Genomic DNA, 23,660 nt, shown 5'->3' on the forward strand with positions numbered 1-23,660 from the left:
ATCACGTCCCTGTCAAGTAGACCGAAACGATTCTGCATCTACTACTATTACACCACACATCGACGGACTCCTACCTGCATCTATAGTATTAAGTTCATGAAGAACAGAATAACGCATTAAGTAAGATGACATGATGTAGAGGGATAAACTCAAGAAATATGATGAAAACCCTATATTTTTATCCTCGATGGCAAAAATACAATACGTGCCTCGCTACCCCTACTATGTCACTCGGTGAGGACACCGCAAGATTGAACCCAAAACTAAGCACTTCTCCCATTGCCAGAATTACCAATCTAGTTGGCCAAACCAAACCAATAACTCGAAGAGACTTGCTAAGATATGAAATCATGCATATAAGAACTCAGAAGAGATTCAAATTATATTTATAGATAATCTGAACATAAACTCACAATTCATCGGATCTCGACAAAGACACCGCAAAAGAGTATTACATCAGATAGATCTCCATGAAGATCATGAAGAAAATGGTATTGAAGATCAAAGAGAGAGAAGAAGCCATCTAGCTACTAGCTATGGACCCGTAGGTTTGTGGTGAATTACTCACGCATCATCGGAGGGGCAATGGAGTTGATGTAGATGCCCTCTGTGGTCAATTCCTTCTCTGGCAGGTTACCGGAAAAGGATCCAAGATTGGATCTAATGGGAACAACGTCTCTCGGCGGTGGAAAAGTATTTTCATGGATCCCTTTAGCGATGGGGGAATATTTGGGAATTTATAGGCCAAAGAATAGGGTTAGGAGACCTGTAGGGGACCCACCAGCCAGGGGCGCTCCCTACAGGCTTGTGGCCTACCGGCAAGTGTCGTGCCCCCTACTCCAAGTATTCTGGGTTTCTTCTGGTCCAAGAAAAATCGTTCCATAGATTTTATTCCGTTTGGACTCCGTTTAGTATTCCTTATCTGCAATACTCAAAAACAAGAAAAAACAGAAATTGGCACTAGGCTCTAGATTAATAGGTTAGTCCCAAAAATAATATAAAATAGCATATTAATGCATATAAAATATCCAAAACAGATAATATAATAGCATGGAACAATCAAAAATTATAAATACATTGGAGACGTATCAGCCATCAGTCAGCTCTTTGTTGTTTGCCTTTCGTCTCTTTGCCGTGAGCTGGCAGACGGCAAAGAGCTCACTTTTTCGTTTGGTTTTTTGCACTTGACGGCAAAGACCCTCTTTGCCTTCAGCCAGCTGATGGAAAAGAACAACCTGATGGCAAAATACCCGATTCCAGTAGTGGATGCTGATACGTCTCCAATGTATCTGTAACTTATGAAGTATTCATGCCATGTTTACAACAATTTTACATGGTTTTTGTATGATTTGCATGGAACTAACCCGGACTACCGTTGTTCAGCAGAACTACAGTAGTGTTGTTTTTTATGCACAAATAAAAATTCTCCAAATGCAACGAAACTTTTTGATGATTTTTTGGGACAAAAGAGGCACTAGAAGCTTCATGGGAGGACCAAAAGGTAAGTGAGGTGGCCACTAACCACCTGGGCACGCTAGCCCCCCTGGCGCACCCTAGTGCCTATTGGGACACTAGAAGCCCATCTAGACGTGAGACCGACGCCAAAAATCCTATAAATACAGAAACCCCCGGAAATAACCATAGACTAGAAGTTCCGCCACCGCAAGCCTCTGTAGCCATGAAAAACCAAACAGGAGCCCATTTCGGCACTCTGCCGAAGGGGGAGATCATCTACGGAGGCCATCTTCATCATCCCTATGGCCAACATGATAAGGAGGGACTAGTCCACCCTCGGGGCTGAGGGATTATAGCAGTTGCTATGTGTTTAATCTCTCTCTCCCTCTCTCTCTCTCTCTCTCTCTCTCTCTCTCGTGTTCTTGAGATGGCATGATCTTGATGTATCGGGGCTTTGTTAATATAGTTGGATCATATGGTGTTTCTCCTCTCTATCTTGTTGCGATGAATTCAGTTTTCCCTTTGAGATTTTGTTTTATCGCATCAAATACTTTTATGGATTTGAGAGCACTTGATTTATGTCTTGGTATGAATACCATGGTGACAATGGGGTATCATATTGGTTCACTTGATATATGTTTTGGCACTCAACTCACGGATTCCCGAGTTGATATTGGGGTAATCTATGCATAGGGGTTGATGCACGTTCTCCTCTTTGTTTCTCTGGTAGAAATCTTGGGGCACTCTTTGAGGTTCTTTTTGTTTTTGATTCAGTATTATGAATCTGAATTTATTATGGTGTTATTTTAGTATGAACTCTTGGATAGATCGATCGGAAAGGATAACTTGTCAATTTAGTACGAACTCTTGGAAAGATTGATCGGAAAAAATAACTTTGAGGTGGTTACGTACCCTACAAACAATTTATTCTTATCTTCTCCGCTAGATAGGAACTTTGGAGTGATTCTTTATCGCATGTTGAGGGATTGTTATATATTTCAGTTATATTACCTTGCTTAGATATTTCACTAGCATTGTTGAGAGATTTCACTAGCGAAAGTACGGACCCTAGGCCTCAATTTCAAGCATTGCAATATCATTTGTGCTCACTTTTGTTACTCATTACCTTGCTGTTTTTTATTGTCACTACTATAAAAATCAATATCTACTATCATTACTACACTTGTATCAGCATTTCTTCGCCGAACTAATGAACCTATACAAATTACCATTATATTTGGTGCATTAGGTACACAAGAGAATTTTTATTATTTGGTTGCAGTGTTGTTCGAGAGATACCATCTTCATTCTACTCCACTCACGGATTGATAAACCTTAGGTCGTGCACTTGAGGGGAAATTAGTATTGTCCTACAAAACTCTGCGCTTGGAGGCCCAACATGAGTCTACAAGAATAAAGTTGTATAGTTGACATCAATCACATCTTCACCCACCGGGGCTGCCCCTAGCAGTAGCGCTGGGCAGCAGCCACGTGCTACTGCTATAGTGCTTAGGAGTAGCGTCTTACACAACCCGCACTACTACTAATGTCACCTTATCTTCACCCCCGCGCACCCGTTTCTCCACTCCCCTCCCACCCTCTTGCCACACCCCTTCGCCGCTATCGTCGCCCTCGCCTACCGCCACCACCCTCCCACCGCCGCCATCGTCAGGTGTCTCCCTCCCTCCTCCTCTCGCTGCCCTCCTCTCTCCTCAATCCTCTCTCCTACCTACTCTCTCCTACCTAATCTCTCCTGATGACCCACAAGTGTAGGGGATATATATATCACAGTCCTTTTGATAAGTAAGAGTGTCGAACCCAACGAGGAGCAGAAGGAAATGACAAGTGGTTTTCAGCAAGGTATTCTCTGCAGGCACTGAAATTATCGGTAACAGATAATTGTGTGATAAGATAATTCGTAACGGGTAGAAAGTAACAATAGTAACAAAGGTGCAGCAAGATGGCCCAATCCCTTTTGTAGCAAGGGACAAGCCTGGACGAACTCTTATATAAAGTAAAGCGCTCCCGAGGACACATGGGAGTTTCTGTCAAGCTAGTTTTCATCATGTTCATATGATTCGCGTTCGCTACTTTGATAGTTTGATATGTGGGTGGACCGGTGCTTGGGTGCTGTCCTTACTTGGACAAACATCCCACTTATGATTAATCCCTCTCGCAAGCATCTGCAACTACGAAAGAAGAATTAAGACAAAGTCTAACCATAGCATTAAACTGGTGGATCCAAATAAGCCCCTTACGAAGCGACGCATAAACTAGGGTTTAAGCTTCTGTCACTCTAGCAACCCATCATCTACTTATTACTTCCCAATGCCTTCGTCTAGGCCCAAATAATGGTGAAGTGTCATGTAGTCGATGTTCACATAACACCACTAGAGGAAAGACAACATACAACGCATCAAAATATCGAACGAATACCAAATTCACATGACTACTTATAGCAAGACTTATCCCATGTCCTCGGGAACAAACGTAACTATTCACAAAGCATAATTATGTTCATGATCAGAGAGATATTGAATAGTATTAAGGATCTGAACATATGATCTTCCACCGAGTAATCCAACTAGCATCAACTACAAGGAGTAATTAACACTACTGGCAACCTTACAAGTACCAATCGAAGTCGCGAGACGAAGATTGGATACAAGAGATGAACTAGAGTTTGGAGATGAGTTGGTGCTGATGAAGATGTTGATGGAGAGGAATCCTCTCCGACGAGAGGAGTGTTGGTGATGACGATGGCGACGATTTCCCCCTCCCGGAGGGAAGTTTCCCCGACAGGAGGGCCCTGTCGGAGCTCTAGATTGGTTCTGCTCAAGTTCCGCCTCATGGCGGCGGCATTTCTTCCCGAAAGCTCTCTCATGATTTTCTTCTGGGACGAAACCCTCTATATAGCAGAAGATGGGAGCCGGAGGGGTAACACGGGGCCCACGAGCCACCCATGCTCGCTTGGCAGGCTCGTGACCTCCTAGTGGCTCACCTCCAGTATTTATTCTGCCCAGTATTTTATATATATTCCAAAATAATTCCTCGCTGATTTTCATGGCTTTTGGAGTTGTGCAGAATAGGTATCTCAAACTTGCTCCTTTTTCAGCCCAGAATTCCAGCTGTCGGCATTCTCCCTCTTCATGTAAACCTTATAAAATAAGAGAGAAAAGGCATAAGTATTGTATCATAATGTGTAATAACAATCCATAATACGATAAATATCAATATAAAAGCATGATGCAAAATGGACATATCATCTCCTACCCCCCCCCCCCTTCCTCCCACAGCCCTCCTCCCCTCCTCCTCTGACCATCCTCCTCCCTCCTCCTCCGACCGCCCTCCTCCTTATATGCCATCCTCTCTCCCTCCTCCTGCTGCCCTCCTCCTCCTCCTCTTCATTCCCCACTCCTCCCACCTCCTCTCTCCTAATTAAGTAATATTTTTGGTATAGGATTTTTTAGTTTCTAGTTTCTTGCTTTTAGTATAGTATATGTAGTAGGAGATGTAGATGTAGTAATATTTTCTAGTTTATAGTTTATAATTTACTCAATTAGTTAAAATTTTAGTTGGTAGAAAAATGTATTCGACAGTTTGATTTAACTAGTAGTAGAATGGAATGTAATTTTAAACAATGATGGTTTGGGTTGTCTTTCCGACTGGTTTGAACATGTGAAAAAATGAAAATGAAAATGAACATGAAATTGAAACCTCCGAGTGCCCTATGTTTTTCCAGAATGTTGATTCATTTCCGTTCCGGCAAATTTCAGGCACTCGAAATGTTCTGTTTTTAGAAAGGTTGTGCCGAAATTTTTTCAGAATAGGAACTAGATGTTATTTCGACAAATGCTTATAGGGTTGTTATAGTCATTTTCCTCTTGGATGACTAATGCTTATAGTGTTAACGTTGAGTCTGTCGGAGCTCCTTGTGTCACTTTCAGTATGTTATTGATGGAGGAATACCGACTGTTGCCGTGAGGGTCGCTTCTTCTTCTTTTCTTCTTGCGATATATACCTCGATACAATGCGCAAGGAGAGAAGATAAGGTGCGATCAAAACATATGGTTGAAATATAAGAAGAAGAATCCTAACTATTGTCGTGGGGGCCTCTTCCTCTCTCGTTCCCGTGTGCTAGAGATAGTGTGAGGGAGTGTTCACTGACATACACCATCATATCAGTGTGAGAGAGTGTGCACCATATACAATATGAGATATGAGAGTTTCAACGAAGCCTCGACAGACCGAAACTCAACCCATGCTGATTTTTCGTATAAACCAATAGTTGTGGTAGATTTTTAATATTTGAAGCATGAACACAGGAAATGTCGTCTGAGGACGAGAGGACCCCTAAGTGAGATTATTGCAGCGAAGATTGGGGTATGTGGGACAAGACTCGCCTGTCAAACGGCACGTTCTTCACCATCAAACTTAACCAGACTTTTGATGTTTTTACGGTATGCAACGATGACCACTATTTTTGCTTCTTTGCTTTGTGTTTCTTTGCATCCCATGCCATGCAAGACGGTATGTCTTGGAGAAGCTCGTTTTCTAAGAAATAGATAATATGAAGACAACGAAAGCTCACCTAAGGACTAAACATGGTTTCAAATTTCTGGTTACACTATACAATGCAATTAATCACTCGCATTTCGGTTGCTCAACTTGGGAAGCAGTAAGGAAAGCATATGGATTTCAGGAGGATATGAAAATAATATTCGATATTTGTCCTGAAGATGGCATTGAAGATGGCATTGAGGCAAAGCATAAGGTACTATCGACATTTGGGCGGATGTCAAAATATTTCCAGTTTTACCTCAATGTGAGTTTGACAACCATATTTGTTAAGTGATTTGCATTGTTTATTTAAAAATAGTTGGTGTTCATCCATACTTAACTTGATTATTTTTAATTGACAGCTTATTTCTCTTCTTAAAAAAACTCGAAAGACAGTAGACAGGACGTACTACAGTCCTGGCTCCGATCTAACTTGGTTGGAGAAAAACCATCTAATCACATTTATTGCTGATGTTGATGATTATACGAACAATTATGAAGATATTGGTAAAAGTTATTCTGAATACGTGCCACTAGTGCACGATTTGAACCCTAATAATTTCCATATAGATAGCATGGTAAGGTTATTTTTTACTACTGATGACTATAGAAGGTCGTCATTTAAATGTTATCAACTTACAGCCATGTTGTCCTATATGTTTCCACAATGCATACTCGCTTTCTAGAAGGGATGGAAGCCTAAAACTTAAAGGATTTGACAAATTAATGAAAAGCCGTCGACAACTACTTGGCGTAGACGCAAAGGATTTGCGCATGCCACATGTGGATCTCTATTCTTCACAATGGACAGAGTCGAGCTTACCTTTTTTACTCTATGTTACCTAGTAGAGAGTAGTAGGTTCTAGCTATGAGAGTATAATACGTGCTAGACAAGATAGATGACCATTTTTAATTTATGACATAATATGATTAGATGATCATAAATTGTTAGATGATTAAGATGATGATAAGTTGTTAGATGATTGAAAGGATGATGAGTTCTTAGATGATTAAGAGGATGATGAGTTGTTCGATGATTAAGAGGATGATAAGTTATATGGCACACATTAGATTAAAGTGGATGGATGCAAGTGATCAAGTTGAATTAGAGGAAAATATGATGTTACGATTCGCAACATCATATTTTCCCTCTAACCCAACTTAATCACTTGCACCCATCCACTTTAATCTAAATATTGCTCTTTGCACAATTATTATGAATGTTGTATATTAATTAGTATAACTGTGTATAAATACAATACAAATGTAGAAAAAGAAATACGCCCGTTTAGTAGTTGTGCGGCTTCTAAGAGCACGCAACTACTATTGCAGGATAGTAGTAGCGCTTGTTACGAAAGCTCGCTACTGCTAACCCAGTTTCTAATAGCGCTGGTTGCCCTAGCTACTGCTAAATGTTAGATGTAGTGCCATAGCAGTAGCACAGCTGCTCGCGTTACTATTAGGCTTCTAAACCATGGAACTGCTAGGGTTTTCCCTAGTAGTGAGGAGTCATTTAAAGCCTCCCCAATCACGGCTGACCACCCGGTTATGGCCCTCTCTGCTGCGGGTGGCTCCGGTGGTAGCACTTCGGTTTCCCCTTTTGAAGTAGCCGGAATAGGTTACTCCGGAGGCTTCGGGGTCTCCAGAACTATCTTCGGACAGAGCTCAGACTGACTAGGCTCCCCTCTTTGTTTGCCACAAGAGATTCACCCTCCTTCTCTTCGACGATTGAGGTGTTAACCTCGGCCATAATATCATCACCCCCGCCCCCCGTGTTTGTCTCAGGAGGGGTCCTTCGGGATAGAACCTCTCTGGCCTCCTCGGCAACCAGGGGAAGTGTATTGTGTGATGAGGTCTCGCTCTCCTCCAGTTCGACTGGCGGGGAATCCCTTCCCAGGCCTGGTGAGTGGGGAGTTTACGAGCTGGGCTACAATATGAAAGGTATGCATATGGTCAATAGTAAACTTCAATACGGAAGAACGATAGTCTTCGGATTCATAGTTTTGGGCCGCGGGCTTGACCCTAGGGTTTTCTTCGAGGAACCATTTCAAAAGCCTCAGAATCCACGGTGGAGTGAGAGCCACGGTCAAACAGGGCCATCTTGGCCATGCATTGCCTTTTAGGGGCAGTGGGAGGTAGATCTCCCTCGGCGACTTTGGACGTCGCCCTCTTCCTTGTTCGTGAGGAGTCGCTCTCCTCCCCGTCCTCTTCCTGCTCTCCCTGGATAGCACACCTCCCTGTCCGCCACCAAGGTCACCGCGACGGTCGACCCACCAAGCAATGCTGACCACGTCACCAGCCTGTGCCACAAGCCTCAGGTTGCGGCCATGTGAATGGGCAAGGGAACGAGCTGTTGTCGTCCGAACGGAGTGAAATCTGGAGCTCCCCGGGGCGAAGCGGCGTTAGATCCTTGGTTGACCCAGTTGTCCACGCCGGTGCACAGTCTACGCGGCGCACTACGCCACCACTGCCGGTGCACGCCACCGTACCGTATGCGAGCCCATAGGGGCCAGCCAGCGTCCCGCGCCGCCACGTTTGGACAAGAGGAGGGAACGACGTAGGGCTTTGACACGTACACCCTCCGGCGGAAGCGGGAGGAGGGTAGGTGGGGTGGCTGTCGGTTGCGGTTAGGGTTTGTCCCAAGCCGCCCGCGAAAGCGAAGCGGAAGTGAGGGTGTTAACACATTGTGTATAGCTTTTGGTATAGGGGGACTGATCTGCGCCGACGCGCCGGCCGAACGCGCGAGCCGCAGGATCCACCAACCCCGCGTCGTCCGCACCGTTGGATCCGCATGCAAGCAAATTTTCGATGCTATGCAGCAATTTTTTCAATGGTTGCAACAAAAAACAAAAATTGTAGCAAAAAAATTATCTACGTGATCGTAGCAAAAAAGCGAAGCTGATGGTACGTGGTAGCAAAAGTCAAACGCCGGTTGTAACAAATATTTACGTGACGTGTATGCAACTTTTTTAGTGAACGGTTGCAGCAAAACATGATGCCGGTTGTAGCAAAAGTAAAAAAACATCGATTGTAAACGAAAAATCCGACGAACTGGAGTTGCAACCAAACGTATGTGCAGCTTTTTTACTGGACAAAAAAAGCAAAAAAAAAAAAAACGCTTGCAGCAAATATGACGTTGGTTGCAACATATTTAAACGAAAAATGTTGCATCCATTGACCAGCGAAGCGCGTGGGTGGGAAAAATATTGTAAGGACCCGCGCGCGCGAGGGACGACCGGCCGGCGCGCGGGTAGGAAACGATTCCCTTTGTTATATGTATGACTTGTATTTGTGTACAAACTCTTATTATTATAAAAATATAATCCACAAGCCGGCTCAAGAAGGCCGTGCTGCCCACCCCAAACACCTGTGCAAACCCCACTTGTTTTACAAACCTCGAAACTCCTATAAGTAGTACCCGATTCCATCCCATCCTAGAATCAAACATCAGCCAAGTGCGAGCCAGCCACCAGTTCACCAGCAAGCTTGGGATTAACACACGTACCATCTCGAGCAGCAAGCTAGCCCTCCACAGTCCACATGGCCAACGAAGAGGCGTTAATGTTCGCGCTGCAGCTGGCTTCGTCGGCGGTCCTGCCTATGACGCTACGGACGTCCATCGAGCTGGGCCTGCTCGAGACCCTGGTGGGCGCCGGTGGGAAGGTGCTGACCCCCGAGGAGGTGGCGGCGAAGCTGCCGTCCAAAGCCGAGGCCAACCCGGACGCGGCGTCCATGGTGGATCGGCTGCTGCGGGTGCTGGCAGCATACAAGGTCGTGTCGTGCGTGGTGGCCGAGTCCAGCGACGGCAGCCTCTCACGCCGGTACGGCGCCGAGCCGGTGTGCAAGTGGCTCACCCCCAACGAGGAAGGCGTCTCCATGGCCCCCTTCTGCCTCCTCGCCCAGGACAAGCTCTTCATGGAGGCCTGGTGAGAATCCTTTCCGTATACTTACTACATATGTACCGTGTGCATTGCATTCGATTAGACAGTGGATTTCAGCACCTCTATGAACTGTAATTATCCTGGGCGAATTGTATACCGGGGTGCTGTTACACATAACAATGCGTAACCACACCTCAATCGTCCGTTCCATGGAATCGTAGGTAATTGACCTTTGGCTGTTTATGTTTTTTGTTCTTTATTGCTAAGAGCAGGTAACTGGCAGTGTCATCTGGCCCTCAAGATTTTTTTTTTCTCGTGATCTGTAATTATCCTGGGCGAATCAGCTAATTAACAATAAGTATGGTGATTAGGCCGTGGAAATGATGAAATCAGTACAGTGATTAGGAAAAGAAACTAGAACTTTCTGGTCAAAAGAAGCTAGCATGTTCAAATTCAGTTGAGATCTCAGACGACAGTGGTTTTCAGCTCCCAGGTGCAGGAGCACCCTCATGAACAGTAAAGAACAAAATAAAATAAAATACGCTTAAATTTCATGACAACAATAATATGCTGTAATTTCGTACGGAAGAAACATTCCAGAAGCTCTACCCAAGAAAAAGAGTTCAGTGCTCAATGTTTTTAGCACTTCTGAGGACAGATTCCGAAAAAATGAAAAGTTTTACAGTGATGTATTATTTTTTATCACATCTCAGACAACTCTTACTGCACTTCTCTAATACAGATTTAGACAAGTATTTGTGGTGTTATGAACTGGAAGTGACATGCATATTGTGAAATAATCGATTGGACTAAATCATATGCAGGTGCCACATGAAGGACGCGGTCCTTGAAGGTGGCAGTGCATTCACCAAGGCATTCGGGGCGTCCTGGTTCGACTACGCCGGCACGGATGCGCGCTTCAACTCCGTCTTCAACGAGGCCATGAAGCAACATTCTGTGATCATCACCAAGAAGCTCCTCGAACTGTACACCGGTTTCGACGGCATCGGCACCCTGGTGGATGTCGCCGGCGGCGTGGGTGCTGTCGTCCACACCATCACCAAGAAGTACCCGAGCATCAAGGGGATCAACTTCGACCTTCCCCATGTGATCTCCGATGCACAGCCTTGCCCTGGCGTGGAGCACGTCGGCGGCGACATGTTCGAGAAGGTGCCCACCGGAGACGCCATCCTCATGAAGTGGATCCTCAACTGCTTTAGCGACGACGAGTGTGCCATCCTGCTCAAGAACTGCTACGACGCACTGCCGGCGCATGGTAAGGTGATCAACGTGGAGTGTATCCTGCCGGTGAACCCGGACGCCACAAACAGCACGCAGGGGTTAATCAGCGTGGACGTGAGCCTGCTGGCGTACAGCCCCGGCGGCAAGGAAAGGTACCTGAGGGACCTCGAGAAGCTCGCCAGGGCTGCCGGGTTTACCGGCGTCAAGGCCACCTACATCTACGCCGACTTCTGGGCAATGGAGTACACCAAGTAGCGAGGTCACAGCTCGTATAGCATGCTGCTGTGTTCTTGCTACCAGCTCAATTTCTAATAAATCTTAATCGACCGTAAGAGGGAGGGTTGGTGTGTTAACCCAATCGTTTCATTTTGTATTTTGTGTTCGAATAAAAGGAAGCAAGGGCAACATGCGTGTCCTCCATCTTGAAATTTTTCATGTTGGTTTGTGTAAACAAAACATATTGGACAGTGCTAGGCGCCGGCGCGCCGGCCCGAGGCTCGCGCCGGTCGCGCAACAGTCGTCAGATCAGGGCCCCTGACCGTCAGATCTGGTCGCGCGAGCCTCCACCGTCCGTCATCCTCGCACGCGCCGGCGTCCCAGCACGCGCCTCGCCCGTGCCGACGCCCCAGCACGCGCCGACCGCCTCGCCTGCGTCGACGCCCCAGCAAGCGCCGACCGCCTCGCCTCGCCTCCTCATGACTGGTCGTCCTCACCGTCGGTTGCCGCCTCGGCCGCTCGTCGAAAGCACCATGGATGCAGCCCGTCGGTCTTCACCTCGTTTCGGTCGCATCTCACCCCTGTGTTGCAAAGGATGGATAAAAAGTTTCAACCATGTGTAGAAGAAGCTTCAACCGTTAAGAAAAACAGCTTCAACCAAAACTTCAACGAGGGAAAGTTGCAAACGTTGACAGAAAAAGCTTCAACCGTGTATGAAAAAAGTTTCAAACGCCGCTCCGACTGCAGCATCTCGCATGGTCACTCCTCAAAACTTTCAACCGTGTATAGAAAAACTTCAACCGTTAAAAAAAAGCTTCAACCAAATACTTCACGTGGAAAAAGTATGATTTGCCTTGCAACTTTTTTAATCAACGGTTGAAGCTTTTTTAAATAGCCGTTGCAGCATTTTTGAGTGACGTTTTGTGAACACTTGTATACGTGCGCCCCGGCCATGGCTGGCAGACGACGAGGACGACGGGCGAAAGCTGGATCCGGCGATGCGGACGGTCGACGGTAGTGGGAACTGGCGATTCGGGCGGGCCGACGGGGGCACGACCGGCGCAGCTACGGCGGCGGCGCAGCGCGCGAGCCGTTCGAGATGAGGACGAGATCGCGGGCCGTTCAGGATGGGGAGGAGCGCGCGAGATCAACGACGCGCGTGCGTCCGGCCGAATGTTCCGCCGGCGCACAGGCGAAAAACGTTTACCAAACATATTTCATGTCTACTCACCCGGATTTCTTAGACGTACTAGAGATTAACATGTGCCACTACAAATCCTTTTCATCACCGGCACCTAAGGAAGAATGTTGTAAACTTCCAATGGCGCTTGAGCCTTGTCATGGGAACACTAAGAAACAATAATACTCCCTTCGTTTCTAAATATAAGTCTTTTTAAAGGTTCAAGCAATGAACTACATACGGATGTATATAGACATCTTATCTTATCTTATCTTATCTTATCTTACCTACTAATAAAATAAATATTGCTTCTGCCGATTCAAATTGCCGCTAAAGTTGACTAAAATTATCCACCAATGCCACCGATAAGTCATAAAAAACATTTCAAACAGGAAAATCTCTGGACTAGGCCGGCCCATGTAGGCACCTCCTATAGTACGCTTTGGGCGTTGCAAAAAGATGCAGCACACCAGTTTGGGCCGGCCCATGCGTGGGTGCCTGTTCTTTTTGGTTTAGTTTTTTTATTTTTCTTTTCAGTTCCATTTTGTTTTTGTACTTTAAATAATTTAGAACTTCAAATAAATTTTCTAAATTTTAAGAAACAGATAATTTAGAAATAAAATATTGAAAAAAACATAAAAAATTTGAGAATTCCAAAACTACTCAGGAGTTTTGAAATTTTTTTGCATATACAAAAAAATGTTTAAATTTTGAGAAAATGTCCATAAAATAAAAAATTCAATGATTTTGAACAAAAGTCCGTTTAAAAATCTTAAAAACAGTTTGTGCCTCTGTTTTTAGTCTGTTTTTTATTTTAGTTTTTCCGGTCCATTTTTTAATTTAAATAATTTAGAACTTTGATTTTTTTTTTGCAATTTATAAAACTGAGAATTTTGAAATTTTTTTGAAGAAAACATAAAACGTTTGTGAATTCAAAAAATGCTCAGGGTTTTTGTAAAAATATTCGCATATTCAGAAAAATGTTCATAATTTTGAGAAAAATGTTGGTGAAAACAATAAAAGTCCATGATTTTAAAATAAAAAGTTTGTGTATTATTTTTTGAGTGCAATTGAAAAAATGTTTGCTAATTCAAAAAATGTTCATGCATTTTTTGCTAATTCAAAAAAAGCGTTTTGGGAAAGCGCTCGGGAAGGCAAGCGGTGCAAAAGGCGCTCGGCAACTTATCCCGACCTACCTCGTTTGCCGGTTCGGTCACTGTTGAAAGAAAACTGTGTGATCTGTATTAGATGAAATCTGCTATTTATACAAGAAAAAGGTTCTAAATCAGCCGACTGATTACGGCCAGCGCGTAAACCGCGCTGCGCCATCCGATCAGCCGAGGCTGATTAGCTGAATCATGCGGACATGCATGTCCACGTCTCGTTTGCTTTATCACGTGCCTTGTCCCAGTTGCGTATGACATACCTAGTTGATTCTTTTACACCCCTTTTTTCATGTCATAATGTTAGCTCATGCACCAGCTAATACCCGTAGCTAGTACAAGACTTCGCTGGTCACTTCAAAGAAAAATGTCGCCACGTTTACTTTGAAAAAGGAAATACTGTTTCCATGTCCAGATAAAAATATGTTACCATGTTGTTGCAATCTGGGACAAGGACCGGCCACTGCTGCTGACGGGGATATAGCCCTAGGGTAGGGTCATAGGTCTGACCAATACGTCCTACCCAAGGGCACCTCATTATTAGTTTAAGGACTATAAGGGAAATTCCTACTGGATCGTGACAACATCTAATCTACTCGGTACGGATCCACTCAGACAAGTACATTCCATCCACTCGGATGACAGTCAACCACTCGGTCGTATGACTCACTCGGTCATGCGAATACCAACAGTCGGCAAGACATCTGTAGTGGGCTGACATTATGGCATCAATGCCCCATCTTATAACATAAGAGGTGAGGAGGTGGCGCACTCTATATAAGCCACCCCCTCCACATAGCTAAGACATCTTCTTCTTCTTCTACCCCAGCGGGCCCATTCCTTCCCTGGAGCTCTGGCTCTCTCTCTATACCTTGTAACTCATGTCCATGACAGATAAAACAAAGCCTCTCCGGAGCACGAGACGTAGGGTTGTTATCTCCACTATGAGAGGCCTGAACTCGCTAAAACCACCGTATCACCCATGTGCATCTTGATAGATCATGCTCCGTTATCCTACCCTCTTTCTATTGTCGGAATCGTTACCACGACAGTTGGCGCCCACCTTGGGGCGTGGCGTCTATCGAGCCATGATGCATATGGTTATTTCTTCAGCCACCGGCAGATCAATTCCGTTGGTGCCCTCTATTCGGTTTCATCTTCATGATTTAACATATTTGTCTGTATTGTTCATCTCCAAGACGAGCAAACCATCGCAAGCAGAAGGAAAACAGACATCTATCCAAGCACATACAAGGAGCACCACCGACCTTCAGGAAATGGACTGCCCCTCCGCACGCGGCCGCCGGTGTCGTCCGCCTCATCGTCGTCTCTGACCTCGACGCTGCACACTGCACTTCATCTGCGATGTCGTCGTGCGGCCCCCATGCGCGGCCAACGGCGCCGTCCGCCTCATCGTCGCCATGGGTGGTCGTAGGAGCCGTCCGCCTCATCGTCACCACGTGTGGCCGCCGGTGCCGTCCGCCTCATCGTCGTCGGCACGGTCGGAGTGCCTTTCGCCTCATCGTCGTCTTCAACCTTGTCGCTGAACCGCCACGCACGGCCATTGACGCCGTTCGCCTCATCGTCGACTCCGGCCTCGTGTTCTCGGCTGCTCGGTGGCGACCTCCGCGGTGTAGGCACAGGCCCGTCGCGACACTGGCGTGCAACGCTCCTTCTTCCGCGCCGGTCGCCGGCGGCGGTCCCCGTGGCGGAAGCGCGCTGGGGCGGTTGCCTTCGAAACAGTCTCAGCCCGCAGCCGATGGCCATTCTGAAGTAACAATCCTCGTAAGTACATGCATAACGTGGGCTACCTCCTCCATCAATTGACTGCATGCAGGCAAAAAAGGAAAAGGAAGGGACGTGGTGATTTGAATGCCAGATTAATTGGCCGCGTCATTAATTGGTCATTCAGTGAGCATCTTCAGAGCTAATCAAGGCCAAAACAAGCACAGGTTACGGCCAAAATAAGGCACTCGGACGCCCCACGCGCCGTCTCACAGTCGGACGTGTCGTCATCACTCGGCAACACCATGCGCCTTCATTCAGCCAGACGCTCCTTCGTCACTCGGTAACTCCGCCCATCGCCACTCGGTGAGACACGTCTTTGCCACTCCGTGCAGCACGACTACATCACTAGGCAGCTCCGCGCGCCGTCACTCGACCGGATGCTCCTTCGTCACTTGGCAGCTCCACGCATCGCCACTCGACTGGACGCTCCTTCGTCACTCAGTCGCTCCGCGCACCATCACTCGATGAGACATGTCGTCATCACTCGACATCTCCGTGCATCACCACTCGACCGGATGCTCCTTCGTCACTCGATCGCTCCGCGCGCCGTCACTCAACTGGACACTCCTTTGTCACTCGGCCACTCCTGCGCCAGACAGCTAAGTCATTCTTCATACGCTACATTAAATTAAATGGTTGCTTCCGCATCACCGAGTGTCAAGGAAGTCACGCCTCAGAGCGTACCTCTGCACTTGGTTGTTTATTTTTATGTGGGAACACTTCACTTCCGCTTCGTTTGGGTCCGGTACTTAAACGAGTTCAGTCGGATCCTTCACTTGCATAAGTACAGTCAGATTCTTCACAAGTACAAGCACCTGGCACACCCAGTGGCTGTCTATGGGTCTTATTTACACAAACTATTTAAGAAAAGATCAAATTACTTTGATAATTTTTATGCTGGCTTGTGCTATTTTTCATACACAGGTTACACGATCACTCGACGCATCCGTGTGCCATCCTCGTTGCTACTCAGGCTCAGTCGCCGCAACAATCATTTGTACGTTTTCACGTGTACGGAAGCCCCTTCGATGACGTAGTGGACACGGCCGCCCCACGTGCCGTCAGTGGGTCGGACGCCTCCTCGACATACATCACTTGGATGCCCCGCGCGTTGCCACTCAGTCGGACTCGTCTACCTCACTCGGATGCCCCACGCATCGCCACTCCGTGTGGCACATCTTCATCACTCGGACGCCCCGCGCGCCACCGCTGGGCTTAGCTGCGACTCCATGTCGCCTAAGTTCAAAACTAATCCGAGTGCGGACATGCTCCACAATCGGGGACTTAGCTGCGAATCCGTATCGCCTAAGTTCAAAACTACTCCGAGTGCGGACATGCTCCACACTCGGGGACTTAGCTGCGACTCCGTATCGCCTAAGTTCAAAACTACTCCGAGTGCGGACTTGCTCCACACTCGGGGACTTAGCTGCGACTCCGTATCGCCTAAGTTCAAAACTACTCCGAGTGCGGACATGCTCCCCACTCGGGGACTTAGCTGCGACTCTGTATCGCCTAAGTTCAAAACTACTCCGAGTACGGACACGCTCCACACTCGGGGGCTTAGCTGTGACTCCGTATCGCCTAAGTTCAAAACTACTCCGAGTGCGGACATGCTCCGCACTCGGGGACTTAGCTGCGACTCTGTGTCGCCTAAGTTAAAACTACTTCAAGTGCGGACATGCTCCACACTCGGGGGCTTAGCTGCGACTCCGTATCGCCTAAGTTCAAAACTACTCCGAGTGCGGACATGCTCCACGCTCGGGGGCTTAGCTGCGACTCCGTATCGCCTAAGTTCAAAACAACTCCGAGTGCGGACATGCTCCACGCTCGGGGGCTTAGCTGCGACTCCGTATCGCCTAAGTTAAAAACAACTCTGAGTGCGGACATGCTCCACACTCGGGGGCTTAGCTGCGACTCCGTATCGCCTAAGTTAAAAACAACTCTGAGTGCGGACATGCTCCACACTCGGGGGCTTAGCTGCGACTCCGTATCGCCTAAGTTAGAAACAACTCCGATTGCGGACATACTCCACACTCGGGGACTTAGCTGCGACTCCGTATCGCCTAAGTTAGAAACAACTCCGATTGCGGACATACTCCACACTCGGGGGCTTAGCTGCGACTCCGTATCGCCTAAGTTAAAAACAACTCCGAGTGCGGACATGCTCCACACTTGGGGGCTTAGCTGCGACTCCGTATCGCCTAGGTTAAAAACAACTCCGAGTGCGGACATGCTCCACACTCGGGGGCTTAGCTGCGACTCCGTATCACCTAAGTTAAAAACAACTCCGAGTGCGGACATGCTCCACACTTGAGGACTTAGTTGCGACTCCGTATCGCCTCTCCACTCTTAGAGACTTGAGTTTGATCTAGAAATCATATAATGCAGATACAACAAACATTCAACATGACGAGATTTGGATGACTTAAACCCTCTGCCGGACTCATCTAGTCCGACAGAGGCTCGGGGACTACACCCAGTGGGTGCACTTAGCGTGCCCCCACTAGAAGAGAAAAACAAAAAAGAAACATTCTGCTTGGTCAGGTCCACCAACAACATCCAAGTTCAACAGAATCAACAGATTCCAACCGACTACCAGTAGTCAGGCAAAGTCTCAAGTCCTGTTGGTCACTCGGACCTACTTCAATTCTTAAGTTCACTCGGACGTACTACTCAGCGGAATCGATCAGGGCGAATGATGAAGACTTCAATCAACGCATAATTTTGCAAGGCTCTGAAGCACGTTCAAGTTCGGTCTGCTGCTACAAGATTTACATCGACACCTTCACCACTCGGACCCTGATCCATTCGGGGGCTAATGACGGGGATATAGCCCTAGGGTAGGGTCATAGGTCTGACCAATACGTCCTACCCAAGGGCACCTCATTATTAGTTTAAGGACTACAAGGGAAATTCCTACTGGATCGTGACAACATCTAATCCACTCGGTACGGATCCACTCAGACAAGTACATTCCATCCACTCGGATGATAGTCAACCACTCGGTCGTATGACTCACTCGGTCATGCGAATACCAACAGTCGGCAAGACATCTGTAGTGGGCTGACATTATGGCATCAATGGCCCATCTTGTAACATAAGAGGTGAGGAGGTGGCGCACTATATATAAGCCACCCCCTCCACATAGCTAAGACATCTTCTTCTTCTTCTCCCCCAGCGGGCTCATTCCTTCCCTGGAGCTCTGCTCTCTCTCTATACCTTGTAACTCATGTCCATGACAGATAAAACAAAGCCTCTCCGGAGCACGAGACGTAGGGTTGTTATCTCCACTGTGAGAGGCCTGAACTCGCTAAAACCACCATGTCACCCATGTGCATCTTGATAGATCATGCTCCGTTATCCTACCCTCTTTCTATTGTCGGAATCGTTACCATGACAGCTGCAAACCGGCCCCACAAAACAAAGTACCGTCCGTTGTTGCAAACCAGCCAGACGTAGGTGCAAGGACAACCCGTTGCTACTACAAAACCGTTGCCGCAAAGCTGCAAGCTGTCCATGCTGCCGCCGCTACTTGCTAGTGGCCGTCGTCTCCATGCTAGGGCCTGCCCGATGATGTCGAGGTGACGACAACATGATCCATGTTGCAATGGGTGGCCATAACATAGTCTCGGTTGCAATGGGTGAATTCATAGCAAGCTTCGGGTGACAGTGACATCGTCCATGTTGCGATGGTTGACCATAACAGGGTCCATATTGCCATGGTTGACCAAAACATGATTCATGTTGCAATGTTCCTAATGGTGATCGAAATGGACTGCAACACAACTCGTGTTGCAAATTCCCAACCACAACACGGTTCTTCTTGCAAACTGTGGTTGTCATGCATGCCATCCAAATGGGTATTCAAACAGCCAATTTGATCCAAACATCACCCAAAAAAACACGGTCCTCCTAGTAAAAAAGGAAAATGTGTGATGTGGTCCACCCATGTGAGATCAGGCAGCCGGCGAGTGTTTGCAACATTGGCTCAGTTGCAAACTTACCGAGCACAACATTGGCCACATTGCATATGGCGGGTCCTGGTTGAATGCCGACTCGGAGCAACCTGACTGCAGTCGAAGCATGCCACCGCATCATCATTGGAGCAACCTTACCGCCGTCGAAGCATGCCATCCCAACAACTCAGGAATAGCCTTGTCGCCGGTCGTCGCATGGACGCGGCCATCGAACGACGTCGTCAAAGCAGCCCTGCTATCGTCACAACACCGCGACAACCGTCAAAAACACCATCGGAACATCTGGGTCTCCGTCCTGTGGTCGTTAGAGCACAACGTCGCAGCATCACCATGACCATTTGTAGCACGGTGTCGCAGCATCACCGCGACCATCGAAGCACATCGTCATAGCATTATCGAAGCGACTGCCATCTCAGCATCGCCGCGACCGAAAAGCACGTCGCCGCATCATCAGCAAAGCAATCGAGCAGCCGTCGCAACATCGTCATCGTTGTCGAAGCACGCCGTCACAGCATCATTGAAGCAGCCGATTTGCCATCGCAAGCACACAATGGTCGTTTGAAGCACGCTGCCACGCCATCGCAATGGTCGTCGAAGCATGTCGTTCGAGCACGCCTTACAGCATCACCATAGTGAAGCAGCCGGGTTGCTATCGCAGAGTCCACCATCCAACATCGCAGCACTGCTCATGGCCTCACACTGAAACCCGCGGTAGCCGGACCACCGTCACAGCATCGTCATCTTGGCCTGTATCGTGTTCGCCCTCATACACCAGGAGCCACTCCACGCTTGTCTTTACAGTAGCTCGTGTTGCTGCAATGGCATCTGTCATTTGGTCTCAAAAGTTCGCATGCTGCTGCCATGCACTTGCTGGAAATAAAATACTCACTTTTGTTGTCATACCACTACAAGCTATAGACGTGCATGGCTGAAACTCGCCACAGTTAAGGCTGGTTGTAATTGATAGTATCATATATTAGTATCATGGATATGATACTAGTGTATGATACCACATGCGTAATGCATAGTATCATATATTAGTATCATAGAGTAGGTTATTTATTGTCATTCAAGACACATAGTAGCACATCATTTAATATGATACCCAACTCTCTTTTTCTTCATTTAATTATATGCCATCTCAATAAAATTATTTAGTTGGCATGCATAATACTACCTATGATACTATCATTACGGACAGCCTAATGCAAGTGTGGCCGCTACAACGTTGTCGTGAACACACGCTACAAGCATGCGAATGCGCGTACGTCTGACTATGATGCGTGGCAGCCTGGCAGGAAATGAATGACTTCGCGTCTTCATCGAACGGCTATTAGCAAGTCAATCGGCTGGCTGACGAGGCAGATGATGTCTGGGCGGGATCAGCCGATTGATCCGTAGTGCTGGCTTTTATACAAAGGGAAGACATGCCACTAGAAAGGTGTCTTTTCCGGGATATGCCTATTTGGCAGGGAACCGACGTGGCAGGTGTAATTGTTTGTGGTTAGTAAAGCAGGGATTATCCCTTAATTGTCATTAGTTAATTAATCCTAACACTCCATTCAATCCACGCTTGATCTTGTGAGCAGACTTCATCTTGATAAAAATTCTTCTTGAAAAACCGTGTGGGAAAAATATAAGGGGATAGGTGTTTGATATCTTGCTAAAACTCCTTCAAACCCAGTGGAAAAAATAAGGATACAAATGATGCAACATATAATGATTGTTTCCTCTTTTAACTCAATACAAGAAAACTCATACAATTAAGAGGACAATAAATATGTCATATATACTTTCTCAAAAACCACAGTGGGGAAAACTGAAAGTATGACATATGATTTCATGTTGATATTACCTCATTAAAAACCTTTATGAGAACATGTATAGTAAACTCTTGAAGGGAAAAAGAGTATAATATGATGCATTGAAAAAGAATAATTCAAGAAGATACTCCCCCTGATTCTTGCAAATTTTGAAACCGTCACATACCAATTCAATGAACATATTTCGGGAATGTAAAAGTTGGTAGAGACTTCGTGAGAAAATTAGTTACATGATTTGATTTGCAAGATATGCAATGTAGCGATGTTGCTTATTGTGTAACCTTTTTGCATCCGCGCAACATAAAAAACATTATCTTTGAGATAATTGTTGGTTGATGTACCCATGAGGTATGTTTCGAAGACACTCATGAGATGGCTACAACAACTAGTAGGAACACTAAGCTTGCCTATGATCTGACATAGCAGCGATCAGATCATTGTATCCAACAGTATTGGTGTTCAGATTTATCTGAAAATGAAAAACCAGGACAAGATGTTTGACGCCTTTTGAAGATATCGATAGATATTCTTGAGTCCCAACCAATTATGTTTGGTGGATCCAACGGCATGATGGAACATTGAGTCCCAATATCGTATTTCTATCATTTGTTGGTCTAAATAGATCTTTCTCTACAACTAGAGAATGAACTACCATGAGAGTTATGGATGGATAAGTTCTGACTCTGACGGCGACCCATGTGTCTTCGAAATACCAAGGAAGGCATTCACTCGGCTAGAAAACCTCTACCGGTTCGGGGGCTACTCACGGGGTTATACTTAAGCGGTAGGCCTTCGAACCCGTTTCCATAGGGCCCACCTAAGTACCCGTAAGGACATCAATGTCGTACAAGTCATCGTGATAGTCTCAACCTCATTCGGTCATTGTGTTCTCACTCGGTCACGTGAGGTCACTCGGTCTGCTTTGTGGCAATCGGACGCTCCCAGCACTCGGTCCATAGCAAGGCAAGGACAATGAAAGGACTGCAACGCCCAAGGACTCAAACACCTGCGTGAAGGCTTAGGAAGACCCGCGTTACCAGCAACGCCAGGGATTAAGGCCGTCGTTACTTGTAACTTCCCTCTTTATTATCATTTATTGTCTTGTGATGGCGCTCGGCCGGTCGTGGCAGCCATTATGTAAGCCACTCCCGGGTACCGGCTCAAGGTTCAACACTTGTAATCTTTTACACTCTCTATAAGCACTAGTAGAAAAAGGACCTTTCGTTCAGAGCATTAGTCCCGGTTGAATTTTGGACCAGGACTAATGTGACCTCTAGTCCCGATTCCAACAGCTAGGATTTATGAAAGGACGTGGATGTCGCCTAGAGGGGGGTGAATAGGCGCTTTAAAATAATTATGGTTAGGCTTGAACAAATGCGGAATAAAACTAACGTTTAATTTGTCAAGCACAAAACCTACAACAACTAGGCTCACCTATGTGCACCAACAACTTATGCTAAGCAAGATAAACAACTAAGTGATAGCAAGATATATGACAATAAACACTACGGTTATCACAAAGTAAAGTGCATGAGTAAAGGGTTCGGGTAAGAGATAACCGAGGCATGCAGAGACGATGATGTATCCCAAAGTTCATACCCTTGCGGATGCTAATCTCTGTTGGAGCGGTGTGGAGGCACAATGCTCCCCAAGATGCCACTAAGGTCACCGTATTCTCCTCACGCCCTCGCACAATGCAAGATGCCGTGGTTCCACTAAGGGACCGTTGAGGGTGGTCACCGAACCCGTACAAATGGCAACCCTTGGGGCGGTTACCGGTACCCGTACAAATTGCTCGGGGCAATCTCCACAACCTAATTGGAGACCTCGACGCTTGCCCGGAGCTTTACACCACAATGATTGAGCTCCAAGACACCACCAAGCTTCTAAGATGCTAAAGCATCCACGAAGAACAATCTCTAGGGTACTAAGTACCAAAAGGTAATATGGCTTCTCAAACTTCACTTCCACGTATCACCGTGGAGAACTCAAACCGATGCAACTCATGCAATGGCAAGAACACACAAAGTGGTCAAGTCCCTCACACTCAAATCCCTCCACAACAACAAAATCTATGGAGAAATATGAGAGGAAGAACAAGGAGCTCACAAAGAACTCCAAGATCAAGATCCAAGTGGTTCCCCTCACATAGAGGAGAAAGTGATTGGTGGAGATGTGGATCTAGATCTCCTCTCTCTTTTCCCTCAAAACAAGCAAGAATCATTGGAGGGATTGAGAGTTAGCAAGCTCTAAGAAGGTCAACAATGGGGGAAGAACATGAGCTCAATGGATAGGTTAGGCCAAGGGGGAAGAAGACCCCCTTTATATAGTGGGGGAAGGAAGCAGACTGTTACCCCCACTTACAGTCCGCGCAC

The 23,660-nt window shown here is 46.6% G+C and overlaps 1 protein-coding gene across 1 annotated transcript; it reads left to right on the top strand.

The window, feature by feature from the left end:
• Window positions 1-9,443: 9,443 nt before the first annotated feature.
• On the top strand, window positions 9,444-11,566 carry LOC123438203 (flavone O-methyltransferase 1-like). The gene is made up of 2 exons (XM_045115764.1): window positions 9,444-9,941; window positions 10,721-11,566. Exons 1-2 carry the CDS (start codon window positions 9,556-9,558, stop codon window positions 11,391-11,393), a joined length of 1,059 nt encoding a protein of 352 aa, XP_044971699.1. The 5' UTR covers window positions 9,444-9,555; the 3' UTR covers window positions 11,394-11,566.
• The last annotated feature ends 12,094 nt before the right edge of the window (window positions 11,567-23,660 follow it).

Source organism: Hordeum vulgare, chromosome 1H (genome assembly GCF_904849725.1).
Source record: "Hordeum vulgare subsp. vulgare chromosome 1H, MorexV3_pseudomolecules_assembly, whole genome shotgun sequence".
In the NCBI taxonomy this organism is placed as follows: Eukaryota; Viridiplantae; Streptophyta; class Magnoliopsida; order Poales; family Poaceae; genus Hordeum; species Hordeum vulgare.

Coding starts and splice junctions, on each gene's coding strand:
- LOC123438203 (XM_045115764.1), top strand. CDS start 9,556: ATGGCCAACGAAGAGGCGTTAATGTTCGCGCTGCAGCTGGCTTCGTCG. Junction 9,942..10,720: donor AAGCTCTTCATGGAGGCCTG/GTGAGAATCCTT, acceptor AATCATATGCAG/GTGCCACATGAAGGACGCGG.